We start from the raw sequence: 15,974 nt of genomic DNA on the forward strand, positions 1-15,974 counted from the left end.
CACCTTCAAGACATGGACAGCAGCAAATATGTCTCATTTTCTCTACATTCCTATCACCAAAAACGTTGTAGAGAAATGTTAATACATCTGATAACTGAAAGCATCAGGTTTGGAAAAATTAAGCTGGGAAGAAAGCCTTTTCCCTTGCACTCCAACCCCCGAGGATCCTCCTCCTGTGTAAGTTAAGCTGGAGTAACTGGAGGATGAGCCAGAGAAAAGATGGTAAAGAATCATTTGCACTATAAAGGCAGATAAAAATGGCAAGTGTCATATTGTGTGTAGTTTAATACTGATTCTCCTTCATGTATTAATAGCTTTGCATTGGTAAACTCTCACTCAACTCTCCTACAGTCCTACATTCCCTTCCACTGTGCTATCCTCACCTCCTCTGTCCCTCCTGCAGCTGAGGCCAGGACTTCCCTCTCCCTGCTCTGCTGTGGCCTCCTGGTCCTGGGAGAAGGCAGAATGAATCCAGAACACTGCACACTGCAGATGCACGATGCAGAGAGGGGCTGCTGGGAGAAGCTGTGAGGAGCACTGCCATGCTGGCCATCAGCAGAGTGAAATACATAAGCTCACGAGGCAGACTTGGCAGGATGGAAAGAAATCACCTAAATGTTAGTGTAAAAATAATCTGCAGGCTAAATTCACCCTTTAGTGTGTTTAGCAAATGCAAAAGAATGGCATTTGAGCTGGTGGCAGACACCCTCAAGATGCAGAAGGGCTTTCCAACAAGCAGTAGTTTGGAAGCAAAGTGCACGAGCAGTGGACACAGAGCCTAAAATATGGCTAGTGGATATAGAGCTAAAAATGTCATGTTTAACATAGCACCACGTTCTTGGGGTTTTAAATCTAAGAGTCTCAATCCATACACACTTTTGAGAAGAAAAATACATGGAGTTTGGAAAGGCAGGTTTCAGAAATGAGCTCAGCATGGCACTACCAGGACAAGGTCCATCACTTACAGCTTCTTCCAGCCACTCCAGGGATGCCACAGAAAGACCTTCCAGGGAAAGAGCTGATTTACAGCAGGCACTACATCAAATAGTACAAAATGTCAAAACCCCTACATCTGGTCAGCTGTCTGCTAGGAATGCCACAAGTCCTGTGGCCAAGGCAGATGGTAGGAACTGCCAGCTGGGCTAGTGGAGCAGGAAAGGCAGCACAAAACTAGAAACAATAATTGGGTCACATAATCCCCACAGAGCACATTCTCACCTGAGGATCCAGGATCCACTCAGGACCACTCCAGGATCTCCCATCAGAGGCATGTCTGATGTTTCCTGGCACCCTCATCCCTAGGGGTGTCTGTCTCCAGCAGGACAAGGAGTCCTTGCTCTCCAGGTCTCCCACCAGCCTGTGTTCAGCAAGTCTTCATTCTATACAACACATATTTTCCTTCTACACAAGAATAACTTAATGTCCTCTCAGTCCTTGGGTACTGCAGAGCTCAACCACAGTGGCCTAGATGCCACCTGGGCAGCACCAACAGATCTTTCAGATGCATGATCTCCATACCAACATATGCTCTCTGCTGCCAGAGATACTTGAGGGGGAAAAAACCCAGCTTGGTTTTCAGATCCCAGGTGGAACTTGCAGGATCTACAAGAGGTATGTGAGTAGGAATCAGCAACTGAGTATTTCAAAGGAGAACCCTTTGGGGTTGACTGCTCTGTTCAGACAGATCAACTTCCCCACAAGGCAATGGAGAAAGAGTAAAAGCAGCAGAGGAATGTGTAGTCACAGAGCTCAGCCCCATTATTAATATCATCTGATAAATAAGAGTACTAACATTTGTGGTGGTTTAAATAAGGCTTGGAAGCACTCAAGGATTCTGCCTTTAGGTGATACACAAGTCAGAGAAAAAAAAAAAAGCTGATTTTTAAACATCCAGTAGTGTTCAGCTCAGAACCCATATGACTGGTAAAGGTTCTGCCCTTCTGCTTCAATCAAAACCAGACTAAATTCTGAGCTAAGATGACACCCTTTACCCCAAGAGTTAACACCCCCTCTTTCCACTTTTAACACTGCAAGTGATGAGCAGTCCTTGGAGGAAGAAGCTACAGCAGCTCGAGGAGGAAACCAAAAGGCTATTATGATAAAAATGTCTAAGAGGACCTCATGGACCCTTGCTGGGACTATCAAGTCAGTTTGTGTGGGACCAGGAAGTGAAAGGTGCATTGAAAAAATGCAAATTCTTTCACATCTCTCTGTTTTAACACACTAGTGTAAGGAAAACATGGTTTTGCTTGGGGGTTTGTGCATCTGAAATCACTACAGGGAACTCGAGGTGAGTGCAGCTCTCAGGTTAGAGTCAGAGGCTTAAATTGTGATGTTGATTTAAGCAAGTTCTTTAATCTGCCTGTAAGAAAGATTTCAAGCAGAGATTCTCCTTTCAGGTCAGCCTCTCCTCTTCAGGTCAATTTGCTGAAAGGTCTAAGCTTATTAACTCTGTAAGAACTGAAGTGCTGGGGGACAAAGGCAAATGCCTGCACTTGAAAGACCAAATACCTTCTCCCTACGTTTTATTTGAAGAGGAAGTAAATGAAACAAGCCAAGACTTTTGATTTCCTGTGGTATAGGGTGTTTATGCCACAGGAGGGCACTAAAGCCATGCTGAAAGAGGATCATTAAGCTCTTGCTGTAGCAGCTGCAGAATGAAGTCAGGAAGGCAGCATGCATTGCTGTCACAAACCCACTGGCTCCAGAAAAGCATCAATGGCATGCACAGACATCCCCAGTGTACTCACACTGCCTCTACTTCCCACAGAGCAGCACAAAGCCTGCTGTAAAAGTGCTACCCTGCCAAGGAATGAAAGACAGTGAGACTAAAGAGAACTTGAAGCTGTGCTTCATGTTTCCAACACCAGCAGGCCATAAGATTCTGAATTTTGATCTTCCCTGAGAGAATGCAAAGTGCACGAGCTCATAATGAATTGGAACTGCCACAAGTAGACACTCAAAGCCAGATAAAAATACTTATCACATGGTAAAAATCAATTTTGAAACCACAAAGGTGTGCAAAGCAAAGCCTGGCAATGCACCCTTTCCATGCCAGACAAAAATAATGCTGCTTTTCTCTACTAGCTGAATGAGCACCACAATGCCCAAGTATCTAATTTCTGCAGCTCTGAGAGTTGACACATGTTTTTCACATCCAAGTTTTTTCACTCTTGTATAACCAGTGCCTTGGTCCTGTTATTGTGTGTCTGATACAGCTGCTTAGGCAGCTGTCAAGAAACAGAAGTTTCTGCTCCTTAACTTGCTTCAGGAACTGACCTGAAACACCCTTAACCCTGCCAAGTTACTTCTTGAAGGATCACCACAGGATACTCCTGGACCAATGAAGTCTTCTGGCCATTTTTCTCAGTTATTTGGGACCAAGGCAGCATGTGAGCCCTTGCTCCAAGGAATGAAGCATATGTAGCACTGCTGCTGTACACATCCCATATTAGTTATAATTGATTCAGCTCTTGCAGTTGCCTAAAATACATGTCATTGGTGATGTGGTTGTACTAATTTTGGGCACTTCACAGACCTCCTCTATAAGAAAAAACCCACTAAAATCCTTTTCAGACTCAAAAATCCTTTTACAGTGAAAACAAGCACTTAAACAAACCTCAACAGAAGAGACAGAAGTCAAATAGAAGAGTGTTGGAGGTTTTTAATACCTCTTCTCACATCTGTGAAGTGACCTGGCTTTGAAATCTAAATTCCTTATGCAAGTTCACAATTCAAACTTACAATCCCTTTTCCATTGTTTTCTTTGGATTGGAGGATGAAGAGAAGACTCCCAAAGTTTCAGGATACTTTGAAGTGCCAAGTGTGATTTCTGGGTGTGCATTCTTGAAATAATTCTGGTTTTGGAGACTTAACCTCACTTTTATGCAGCCTGTCAAAGCTCCTCTCAATTTGATGTTTACAGTGAGGAAGAAAAGATATTTCCCCAAACCTTCTGCAAACAGGACAAGCAAATCTGCCTTTCCATTGCTGAATTGTGAGTTTTAAACCACAAATCATCATCCAGGTTGAATTAACCAGTGTGTTTGTTTACACTCTGCACAAGAATGGACAAAGAACATTTAAGCTATTTGCCAGGTTTGTACTTGGAGGTTTCTTGCACTCAGACCTACCTAAAGGATATTATAAATAGAAAAGAGAAAGAAAGAAAGAAATATTAAGACAGGAAGAGTCCTAGAAAAAAGCTAAAAATAGAAATATGAAGTAAAATACTTAAATACTGGAATACTGAAATTTAATGAGCAAATTACCCTGCTAAGGCACATTCAGCTCTCTCTTAATTTAGCAGCTTCACAGACTCCTTAGCAAACAAAACTGACCCCAGTGTGTTTGTGCTCACTGTTAACTGGGGCCAAGCTGGCAAAGAAGAAAGAAAACACTCTTCTGAGAAGCACTTTTGGGTTTCTCCTCACATTCAAGAAACACCAACTCCTAAACAGAATGTGAAGTAATAGCTGACCTCAGAATGAGCAGCCTGGATCAAGAGGCCATACAAACAGCAGCCCAGAGGCAGCTGAACTAGAGGAGTGTACTTTTAAAGTATTCTGACAAGTTTAAAGGAGAGAAGCATACAAAAGAAAGATATAAGAGATGAATTTGGGGTTCAAATACAGTCACTGCTCATCACCACCCCAGCTCTGTGAATATACTTTCTGCTTAACTGCAGAATAAGAGTGGTTATTGATGAGGTGTGACTGGAACAACTGCAGTGGCATCAGCCATGCTGTACCAGGAGATGTGGTGGCCTCTAGTCTATGCTGAGGCTGTGTAATTCTGGACACTAAATCAGAGGAGGCTTCTCTATGTCTTGGTAATAGAGAATGAAATAAAAAATCAGAGGAAGGCCTAGCAAAACTAAAAATCCAAAGCACTTCTCTCACCTGAGGTTTTCATATAAAACCAAAGGAAAGATTAGATGGAAAGAAAACCTTAGTAACAATTTGAGGGACAAGAAATCACAAAAATGTATTCATAAAAGTTCTTCAGGATTGCTCAGGAGCAGCATATTAGCTAAGTGCAAGGACAGAGAAAATACTTGAAATATCCAGTGATTTTTCATTTCATTTTCAATGAAAGAATCCATCTCCAAAAGCTGTTATTGGTTTTTAGCCACTATGGACAATAAAGTGTTCTAGATCAAACATTTAAAAATCATTTTTTGGGGAGAGCTTGGGTTCAAAGGCATTCTTCTTAGAGATTTTTGGAGGGTTAAGAGCCATGACCACAGACCCCATATAAACAAAACAATGCTGACACAATACAGCCTGTTCTGTAAAGACTGAACACTAGAAAATACCATCCAAAGTACTGAACATGCTGAAAGGATCAAAACTAAACTGCTCTTCACCAAATTCTTCAGCTTTAAGAAAACATGTCCATTTTACATGAGTGTACAATTTGGAGGGATGTGCAAAGGGGCTGTTGAGTAGCTTAGCACCAGGAGCTGTGCACTTCTCTAAATACTGAACCCAGAACTCCTCACTGACTACCAAGAGATAGCAGTGAGGCTGTTTAGGTGTCACTGACACACTCAGGAAGTCAACTGCATTCAGTGTCAGCCCTCTGGATAATTAAAGTCATCCCCAAGCACTTCTTAATGGGCTGTTTTCTATTAAAGCAGTGCCTCAACCTTGGTCCTTATAGGGAGAAAGCATGATAAAGCAAAAGGGAGTATCCTGGGCAAAAAACCACCCAGGAATCAGGGATTTCAGATGCAACAGCCAAGGCCAGCAGACACTGCTCCACTTGGGGTCCATCTTTCAGCAGCTGCTTACCTCTGCAGGCAGAGGAGGTGATGTTGTAGAGGAAGGGGTAGAACTGCAGACAGCGGATCATCTTCAGGCTGCCCTCACACTCCAGGCACCTGGTGGCCAAGTCCAGCCCCTGCCTGAAGGCCTGCAGGGCTCCACTCAGGTTGTTCAGGGCCAGGTATGCATTCCCTAGGCTCAGAAAAGTCAGGGGCTGCCAAGAGAAAAGCAACATACCCCAGCCTAAGTGACTCTGCTGTTTAGAATTGAAGCTAGGACAAAAAAACCCTGTCAGTCCACACCCTCCCAAATTTGGCTGCAAAGAATTTAGAGAATTTCTTCAGTAAGGACTGCCTGTTCTTTAGAATGGAGAACTTGATGCACTGCTGCTAAACAAAATCTGTTTTGACATCAGGTTGTGCTGAGGATTCCATCTTCCTATGGTGAAAACTAGCTGTTAAATACACCCGAGCTGAAATGAAGCATTCAGTGCTTCTAACCCCTCACAGAAACAATCCTGACTGCACAGAGCAGCAAAAAAATAAACTGAAAGCCCTGAAGATGTTTTAGAATGGTTAAAAGTCAGCAAAATGTAAAAATATTACTAGTGTTCTAGCAGGAGAGATGTGTTTCATTTGTCAGGAGTGTTCAGGAGTTACCTGAGCAGATGTAGGTCACTGACAACACCAATGTCACACTAGTTTAGGGGTATATATTTATGTTTGCTTTCAATTCTTTATGAAATATTTTAATATTTAAAATATTTATCTAGTCTCCTTAAAAGGTGTACTTTTTTTTTTTTAAAGGACAAATTATAAACACCTTCTTCACTGGGTAGAATTTAATTAGCACTTCAATACAGGCACATAGTAAAACATTCCATTTTGGTTATTGTCAAAAAAGTCTCTCACTTACATAATTTGCTGCAATTAACAGTATAATACTAGAATAATGACTATAACTTTGTAATTTAGAAGTCATTTTTTCCACCAAAATAATTTTATATTCATCATCTGAAAAGGTGGGGACTGATCAGTAGCTTAAGATTTCCCAAACTTTTTATAATTTTATTAAACATCAGCCCAAAAAAAGTGGAAACTGGGCAAAAAAATGATTTTTTGGAAACAGCTTTCACTAGTACAGCAGATCCTTCACTCTCTGTAGTTGTAATTCACTTGAATTTGTATTTACTTCCCACTATCTTCCAGGAAATACTATTCAAGTACAAATCCTCCTGCTAGAGTTTTTGATACAGTAGGTATTACAGGACTGAAAATGCCTGAAAAAAATCAGAGTAGGCTGATTTTAAGGAGGTAGGACTTGCCAAATTTTTGAAGAAAAGCTCTGTTCACAGCCCAGTCCTACAGATCCCCAGGCTCCTCCTCTCCAGACTCTGCTTTCCAGTGTTTTTCTTGAGCTTAGTTCTTTCTAGAGTTCCTTTCTGCACTCCTACCTGCCACCCAGATGGGCTAGACTCCTTTCCAACAATTGCAAAATCGTTCCTGAATGCTGCACTGAAAAAGCTTATTCTGGTTTTAGCTTTTTTTATGTGCTAGATGACTGGTGGCTCAGCAGGTTTAGGCTCTCTGTTTAACTAACAGAGGTAGAAGCACAGGGAAAAGTCACTGGAACTTCTCACTGAAGCATCTCAAATATAAGCTCAGAACTACTTGCTAGAGAAAAGCTGCTGTGCATCCCCTCCATTTCCTTTTCACAATTGTTCTGGCCAGTCCAACAGTTTGAAGAGTTTATACAGAAACTTCCTACATGACATAGTTGACAACCTACAAAATGTGTATAATTGCACCTTGCAGAAATACCAAAACTTGTTTTGAATCTATGGTTAGAAGTGAAATCACAAAATGACCAGAACACAGCTTCTCTTTCAGGTATATAGATTAAATTTAGGGACAAATAAAACAGTACAGATAAAAAGTGGTAGAGAAAAAAGTCTATACAGCCAGAGATCTTAGTGACAGATGTGTTACTTGAAGGGTTTTAAAAATCAAGACACAATGTTGACAGCACTACAGATCTGTGTTTTAGATAAAAGTGTTGCCAAAACACCAGGGTTACCTTCCTTGGAGCCACAGGTTTTGGGAGGCAAAAAGTCTGTCATGTGTTTTAGAAAAACTTCTCCTCTAGATGTTTATATTCTCAGCAAAGAGCATCATCCCCAGTGTGATCAAGAGTTGAAATGAAGACTGACATCTGTTGCAAATGACAGGCTGCAAGCTGAACTGCATGCACAGCTAAGTAAGCACAGAGTATTTAGAAAATCCTCTAAGTAGAGTATGTAGAAAATCATGAAGGAAAAGACATTCAGCACCAAACCAACACAAAACCCCTTACCTCAGAGGCATTGATGGCCAAAGCCTCCAGGAGGAGCTTGCTGGCATCCAGATGCAGACCATAATGCATGAGGAGGTTGGCCAGGTTGACCAGAGGGATGTCCTGGTACTGGTGGGGAGCCAGGTTGAATGCCTTCTGCAGGCAGGTGACTGCAAAGGTCCCGTTGCCAGCCGCACGCCAGTACAACCCAGCTTCGTTCAGCACCAGCCACAGAGGATCTTCTGGCTGTTGGAGAGTCAGAGAAGGATGAAAACACCCCCCCAAGAGGTGCTGCCTGCTCTTTGGGAAGAAACACAACTCACCTCATTAGCTAGATGGAAATTGCACCTTGCTGTGACAGCTCCCAGGCTGCTCAGTCTGCCCTGCTCTGTTCTAATGGATGGGATTGACAGTCTGAACTGGAACTGAGTAGCAGCTGGTGCTCACACTCTACTCATGACCACAAAAATCCCTTAAAACATCCAGGGGATGATCATTAGCCCACTTCAGGAAGCACTATTTGTGAGCCACTTCAGAGCCTTCAAATCACATCAATACAGCACTAAGCAGGTATGTTACAATCTGAAGGTCAGGCAGCTGTTAAATTGTAGGTGGACGTGATTCCAGGTCCCACATCCAACATGAAGATTTGCTGACAACTTAAGGTTTCAGAGTTGTTTTTTCTTAGATTTAGTTATCTCTTTCTGAAAGCTGACAAGTGACAAGCATGAGATACTGCTTGAAGGTTATAAAATAGCAGGCAAGAAGGGAGGGCAGGAGGAAGAGTGGAGGAGGTGTCAAATACACCTTGAATGTTCCTTCCTCCTCTTTCACCTACAATGGAAAAAAAACACCCTAGAGGAGAAATAACCAAACTTTAAAACACTGGCAGGTGAACAGAGCTATGTAAAACATCCACTTTCAGATGGAGGAGTTGGAAATAGTTCAGAAACATTTATATTGTAGTTTTTAATATTTTCAGTAGTCCACATTTCTCAATTCTACAAAGAGATTCAAGTCTAAAAGCAATAACTGAATTTACTGTCTAAACCAGCCTAGAGGTCTGAAGTACCTGAGTAGGCAACATGCAGCTAAGCTAAAAGAAGCCAAACAGCTCTGGATTTTTACAGTAGTATTATATTAACACAACACAGCCAGCACTCCAGTAACACCAGGCTGAAAAACTTCATCAGGACAAAGATCTCCCTCCAGCTTTTGAAGACAACCTCACAAAGTTCCTCCTCATGTCCAAGGTGAACCAGGAGATGTCAGTCTGATCTGTTACCTCTTTGCTGAGAGCACCTGACACAAGCTCTGAGGGTCAGAGCCTCTATCACCCCTACTTTGCAATGATGCAGAACAGGGATGACACAACAGTGTTGTTACAACACTGAGGAGTTCAGACTTCTAGCATGAAAGCAACAAAATACTACAGCTCAACCCAAAATAACTACACATGGCAGCAATAAGACATTAGACACGTTCAGGGGTGATCTGAGCAGCAGAATAATAGGAACCAAGTCCTACTGTTCATCTTGCTCCTGGGTAAGACAGCTGCACATGGTACATGGCCCTGATTTTAGACTGGAAACAATACACACATACACAGCCTTGACATGACTTGTACCAGAGAGTTCATGTGAGAAATATCAGCTTGGCACAGCCAAAAGAGTCAACCTCTATCTCCATGCTTCCTGTCACTTGACTTGTGATGACTCCCCAAGGCCCCAGGCAAGGTGGAGGTGGTGTTCCAGGGGGTGCTCCACAGATGCACACTCTTTGCCCCAGAGTGATAATTATCCTGACAGAAGACTGACAGAGGGTTGGGTTCTTTGGAGAGGGGTTTGGGGAGGAAGGCAGGGGAGTGAGAAGGAGGAGGAGGAGGAAGAGCATAAGGAAAAGCAGGCAGGTAGAGAGTGCTGAAAGGTAGAGGAATAGTTCCAGACTATTTCCCTCTGTTAAGCAAACAGCAGCCAGGATTAACAAATATTGCTTTGTCCTGAAGTCACAACAAGAACAAGGAACTACAGGGTCCACACTACCCTAAATTAAATGGCTACTTCTCCACAGGTTTGTGCTTTACTTGTAAACATGGATTTTAAAGTTAGTTTCATCTCAGTTACAGGCAGCAAATAAGCTTTTAACTTGCACAACACCAACTGACTCCTTTAGAAGTACAGAAACAAAGCTCAAATAATTCTGAGTTGATCTCATGCTACATTTTTTGGACCTACCTTTTTCATGGCATGGTCTAGGAAGGCTCCTATCTTGGCCTGGGTAATGGTTTGGTTGTTGATACGAGAGTGCAAAACCTGGACAACAGAGATTTTTATTGTTTTTTTTTAATTGACTGATTAGATTTTACAGTATGTATCTACATGAGTCATTCAAGTCTCACTTTTTATATCCTCCTTTTAGCAAAAGGGGGAAGAAAAAGGAAAAAAAAAAGTTCTAAACAATGTGAACATAGAATGATTAAAGCAGCCCATCTCCAGACAGTAACATGAAAGACTCCTCTCAGCCTAAAGTTACCCAGCTGGTACAACAGTAGTTACTGGAAAACCCTGGGAGATGAATCATGGCAAGGGATTGTTAGAAGTTTTTAAAGGAAGCAGGAATTTCAAATAGTAACTTAAATTTCCTATTCTGTGAGCTTTTGAAAGAAGTCAGGCAACAAGTCTTATGCTGAGTGATGAGCTCTCCCTTTCTCCAGCTTAGCAAAAAGGGGAAGGATATAAAAAAAGTTTAAACAATGTGAACATGGAATGATTAAAGCAGCCCATCTCCAGAAAGTAACATGAAAGACTCAGACTAAAGTTACCCAGTTAGTACAACAGTAGTTACTGGAAAACCCTGGGAGATGAATCATGTCAAGGGATTGTTAGAAGTTTTTAAAGGAAGCAGGAATTTCAAATAGTAACTTAAATTTCCTATTCTGTGAGCTTTTGAAAGAAGTCAGGCAACAAGTCTTATGCTGAGTGATGAGCTCTCCCTTTCTCCAGCCCTATTAGAAGCACTTGCTCCCCTTTTTTCCAAGTACCAATCAGCTCGTGGCACCAAGCCATCTTTTAAATATCAGAATCTTTCATGTTCTGAGTAGGATTTTTAAGGCAATAAAGAGAAAAACAGCAAAACAGAAGAAAACCAATGAGAAAACGTTTCTTACTTGTCTTGCTTGATCATCTGGCATCTTGAATTTCAACTGCAGATGAGTGTCTAGTTCCTTCACCAGCATGTTGAGAGATTCATTGTTACGAGTGTCAGTAATGGAAGAGCAGTCTGGGGCCTGGGATTCTCCATGCCCAGCAGCATCTCTTGGGATACTCAGGATTGGGTGGACTCTAGCAATAGGGAGAGCCAAGAGACATTAAAACCATGTGCTGCACATCACTGGTGTATAAACATAAGATCCAGCTACTGACAAACCTCACTGTCCTGAGCTGCAAACCAGGAGAGTTCAAGGATCACCCCTCCCCTTCAAAAATCATTAATAAATAAGGTCTTTACTTTGTGTTTTTAAGCATAGAACACCTGAAAAAAAAATAGACAATGCAGACAGAAGACACAGAAAGTTCTCCTGTTGTGTCTCACTGTTCTAACACTGAGTAGGATACTATGAAATTGCATTGATCTGCAGAAGCAGCTCTTACAGCATAGACACATGAATTTTATCCTGTGTAATAACAAACACTACTGACTACCCCACAATGAAGCTGCTCTTTGCCTCTGTCCCAGAGGAACCAGCCAGGGCTTTCCACTCCAAATAGTTTTCAAGTATTTTATGTTCTTTACAATTTTCTGTTATCATAACTAAAGCCAGGAAGATGTATGCAATGTACAACAGTTAACTGTAGTTATTAAATAGACACACCTCATTCTCTCTGTCTCAAAGTCTCTTTTTGTTTCTTAAATACACTCCACAAGACTCTCAGACTTAAATCCTCATTCTTTGGAGTAATACTGTGGGATATTTCACATATTCACTTTGTACTAACAGTCAGGGAAGAAGCACCATGATATTAGATCACTATAAGCCAGGAGGATGTATGCAATGCACAACAGTTAATTGAAGTTATTAAATAGACACAATTAATTCTCTCTCTCTCTGTCTTTTTTTGTTTTTTAAATACACTCTGCAAGACTCTCAGTCTTAAATCCTCAGTCTTTTGAGTAATACTGTAGGATATTTCACATATTCACTTTGTACTAACAGTCAGGGAAGAAGCACCATGATATTAGATCACTATTACAGCTACAGCAAAGAAAAGGAAAGGAAAACACCCTCCCTCTGTGGAACAGCCAGAGAGAAAGGTCTGAACACACCTACCCTGTCCAGTACTGACTGCAGCCATCCTCTCCAGAAAGAAAATACTCATGAAGACATTGGTGTGAAAACTCACAAATATAATTTAGAAAAGAATGCCCACTTGCCTGAAGCCCCTGTTTTCTGGAGGCAGGAAGTAAGTTGGCAGTTCTTCTGGGTCAGGAATTTTGGGGAAAGATTTCATGCACTCTGATCTCTGAGGCCAAAGAATATGCTGCTTGTCCTAAGGGGGAAAGGAATGATTTTTTTGATTATTTTCTCAGCATTTTTAATATCCTAATTAATCCACTAATAAAAACATAAGAAACAGTCTGGAGGAGAAAAAGAACAGAGATGTTTATCATTTTTTCATTTTTTCTGGGATATCAGCAGTTCATTTTCAATCCTTACTCTTTCATACTGCTTTATTTGCAGCAAATCATTGCCAAGGTAGCTAAGAATCTACAGAACTCTCTGTGCTGTAGTAGAGATTCAAATAATGGGCAACTGGTGCAGAGAAACTACAGAGATGCTTGTATGTTGAAGAAATTCTGAATGCTACATTCTCCAGTGCTGCCACACATCAGAACTGTCTCCCACATGCTCAGAAGTGTCAGAAAAATGAGGACAAGCTTTACTCTTGCACAGCTCCTCTTGGAAAGGGCAAAGCTCATCCCCTTCACTCACTCTGCTGGGTTCCACACTCCACACTGAGAAGACAGAACGAGGAACAGGGGAAGACTGCAAGGACTGGCTGGGGTCACTTTGGTTGGTGTGGAGATCCAGATTCACAGATGTCATACGAGAAGTTGAAGAGTCTTCACCAAACTAGAAAGAAGAGAAAAAACAGGATTTAATAAGAGAGATGGTATATCCCTGGCTGAATTTCTGCACATGATCTTTTTCCCCACCATTTACATAATTAAGCCTCACTGATGAGCTGAAATTTGGGTAGCAGGGAAAAAACCAAAAGGATATTTCAGCCTCTTGATCCACTCACCCCACAGCAAAGTAGCACTCGTGTTGTAAACAAGGCAACAATGAAAACAACAAATGCAAATTAAGGAAAAAAAAAAAAGCTAAAAGGTACCAAACAAACATTTTTAATAGACCACAACCAAACTTTACTTATCTGGATTGTGTGGTTCTAGTTCAAGTCAGAGTTACCAAGACTCATGGCTTGCAAAATTATCTCAATAATCTGAATTTATTATTATAATAGGGACAACATCCAAGAAAAAACATAGCATAATTAAAAATAATTACTCCTGTTTCTTAAATCAGTCACAGGGAAACTCCATAAGACATTCAGTGTTGCAAAATAAAGCAGCCCATAACCTTTATCTGCAGTTTCAACACAGCAGCTGTGCTGCTTGGGTTGCTGTCATTCTGGATATATTCTGGAAAATTCTTAATATTCCTGTATCAGATTTCCTTAGTGAGGTAACTTAAGATGTACAATCAACAAATAGTCACAAAAACTAGCTAACACCTATTTTGGGGCTGTAAGAGCACTCACTAGATTCAACCCCATTTGTTAATTGCTCATGGCAGTTTTGTGCTCCTCCTGGGAGGAGGAAATCATAGAACCATAGAACATTTTAGGTTGGAAAGGACTTTGAAAGGTCATTTAAATTGACCTAGATTACAGTGGAAGGAACATGCAAAAGCTGCACAGCTTGAGTCACACACCAGGGTGATAAACAAAAGAAACTGTGATCTATTTTAAAGCTTCAGAGATAAGTGATTGATAGAGTATTATTATAAGCACACTTGTAAGGCATTAAGTTGGAGTACTCCTTCCACTAAAGAATAAGTCTTGTTCCATACACAACATGTACATTAGAAAAGAAAACCAATTCCTTACAAAAAACTTTAGCCTCCTCATTAACATTAGCTGCATAATGCTTTTTCCTGTCCTTTCTTAAGGAAACCACATTGGAAAATGAAACTTTATGCTCCTGCTAACATGCCTGAAATGTAGTACATTTATGTAAGAGAAAGCTGTAACTCCTCAAGTGAGGATTCTTGTACTTCCTAGAAGGACACACTCGGCTGTGCTGTGCAGGTTGGAAAAGCAAAGGAGTCAATAAAGAAGTGGCTGCTAACTCCTAGAAAACTAAGACTTGGGACTAAAATAGTATTTTTTCACTTCAAAGATTTCTAAGAGCTCTCTTTTCTAAGTCAAACTAAATCTTAGACAATAAACCCTCACATTTCTACCACCCACAGTTGATCTCAGCTTGTATTACTAGTGAAAGGAATTAGCACGAAATACTTCACGCTCTAGAAAAGAGACTAAAACACTTCCCACTGTAATTACCACACCCAAAATGTACCCTCTTTGTCAAGCCTCTATTTTGCTAGCAAGGCAAGGGGGATGTAGCTTCAGGCAGTGGTGTCAGTTCAGGGACCCACCTGGACATACTCCACGTTCTCAAAGAGGTCTCCGCGGTGGTAGCGGACGGGCTGGTCCCACTGGCAGTGCAAGCTGTGCTGCTGGTTGCCCAGCCTACAGATCTGATGGTTCCCTGCAGAGCACAAAAGAGGGGTTTTTTTACTACAGAAGTGAGGTTTCTGAGGCTAGAAACACAACTGAAACACAAACCTCTTCACCCCTAACTTGGTCAGTCCCTCACAGTCAGCACTGTGGGAAATGCCTTTGAGAGACTTGCCAAAATTCTCTTCAATTCTTTAATAAGCCAAACACAACAGCCACTCAGGGCCATCCTAAAGAAGTTGCATCCTGACATTAATCTGAATATGTGCAATTCATTGCTATAATGAGCAGGAAGACTAAAAACTCCACCTAATTGAGCTTCTTTTGCCATCTGCGTCTCGTGAATGATGTTCCTCAAGATTTGTTCCTCCTGGATGAGCTTGTATTTGTCTAAAACATCTTGCTGCCTGAGGTAATGGTCATGCTGCTTCTGATATTCTTTCAATTCATTTAACGTTCGCTGAAGAGACCTTGAAAATTCAACAGTAGAAAAGATTTACTTGGAGAGCTTGTTACAATCTCAGCTTTTCCTACAGCCTTGCACATTTCCAGCTTTGGGTTTCTTCAAGTATTCTTAGGCATAATTTTATTCCATGGTCAAGTAAGGATAGAAAGTTGAAAACCACTGTTCTATTTGAAATTTAAATAACTGCTACAACAGAACAATACAAGTGAGAGTGTGTGAACTGCCACTAGGATGCTTCTTTACTCACCTGTGCTGGGCTTCCAATTTTTGCTCCAGTTTTTGCTGACACAGGACAGCGTGCTTCCTTTTTACAGCTTGCTCAAACCCTGGTTTGGCCTGTAGAGCATGATCATAACACAGGACTGAGTGGTTGTACTCTCCAAGCATCTGAAGGATGACCAAGAGAGAGAGAATTAGCCATTGCTCTGTAATATTCAATAAAAAATATCCCATTTTGAAAGCAGTTTTTAACTACAATTTCAATTTGTGTCACTTCTGAAACCCAAGCCACTGTATCTCCTAGAGAAAAGCTTCAAAAGAATCTCTCTGGGATTTATTCCCAAGTGCAGAGATAAACCTTTGGTGAAAGACAGACTTTTGGATGAA

The 15,974-nt window shown here is 41.3% G+C and overlaps 1 protein-coding gene across 1 annotated transcript; it reads right to left on the reverse strand.

Moving 5' to 3' along the window:
• Nucleotides 1-5,795: 5,795 nt before the first annotated feature.
• Nucleotides 5,796-15,789, reverse strand: LOC103778601 (tetratricopeptide repeat protein 17-like; the record flags this gene model as incomplete). The annotated part of the gene is given in 10 exon segments (XM_008946195.1): nucleotides 5,796-5,982; nucleotides 8,121-8,345; nucleotides 10,334-10,411; nucleotides 11,266-11,440; nucleotides 12,531-12,646; nucleotides 13,090-13,230; nucleotides 14,821-14,933; nucleotides 15,212-15,372; nucleotides 15,616-15,765; nucleotides 15,767-15,789. Coding segments are annotated over 10 exon segments (1,369 nt in total), but the record flags the coding sequence as incomplete, so codon positions are not given.
• Between the last annotated feature and the right edge of the window lie 185 nt (nucleotides 15,790-15,974).

The sequence above is a fragment of the Merops nubicus genome, unplaced genomic scaffold, assembly GCF_000691845.1.
Source record: "Merops nubicus isolate BGI_N331 unplaced genomic scaffold, ASM69184v1 scaffold39188, whole genome shotgun sequence".
NCBI classification, from domain to species: Eukaryota; Metazoa; Chordata; class Aves; order Coraciiformes; family Meropidae; genus Merops; species Merops nubicus.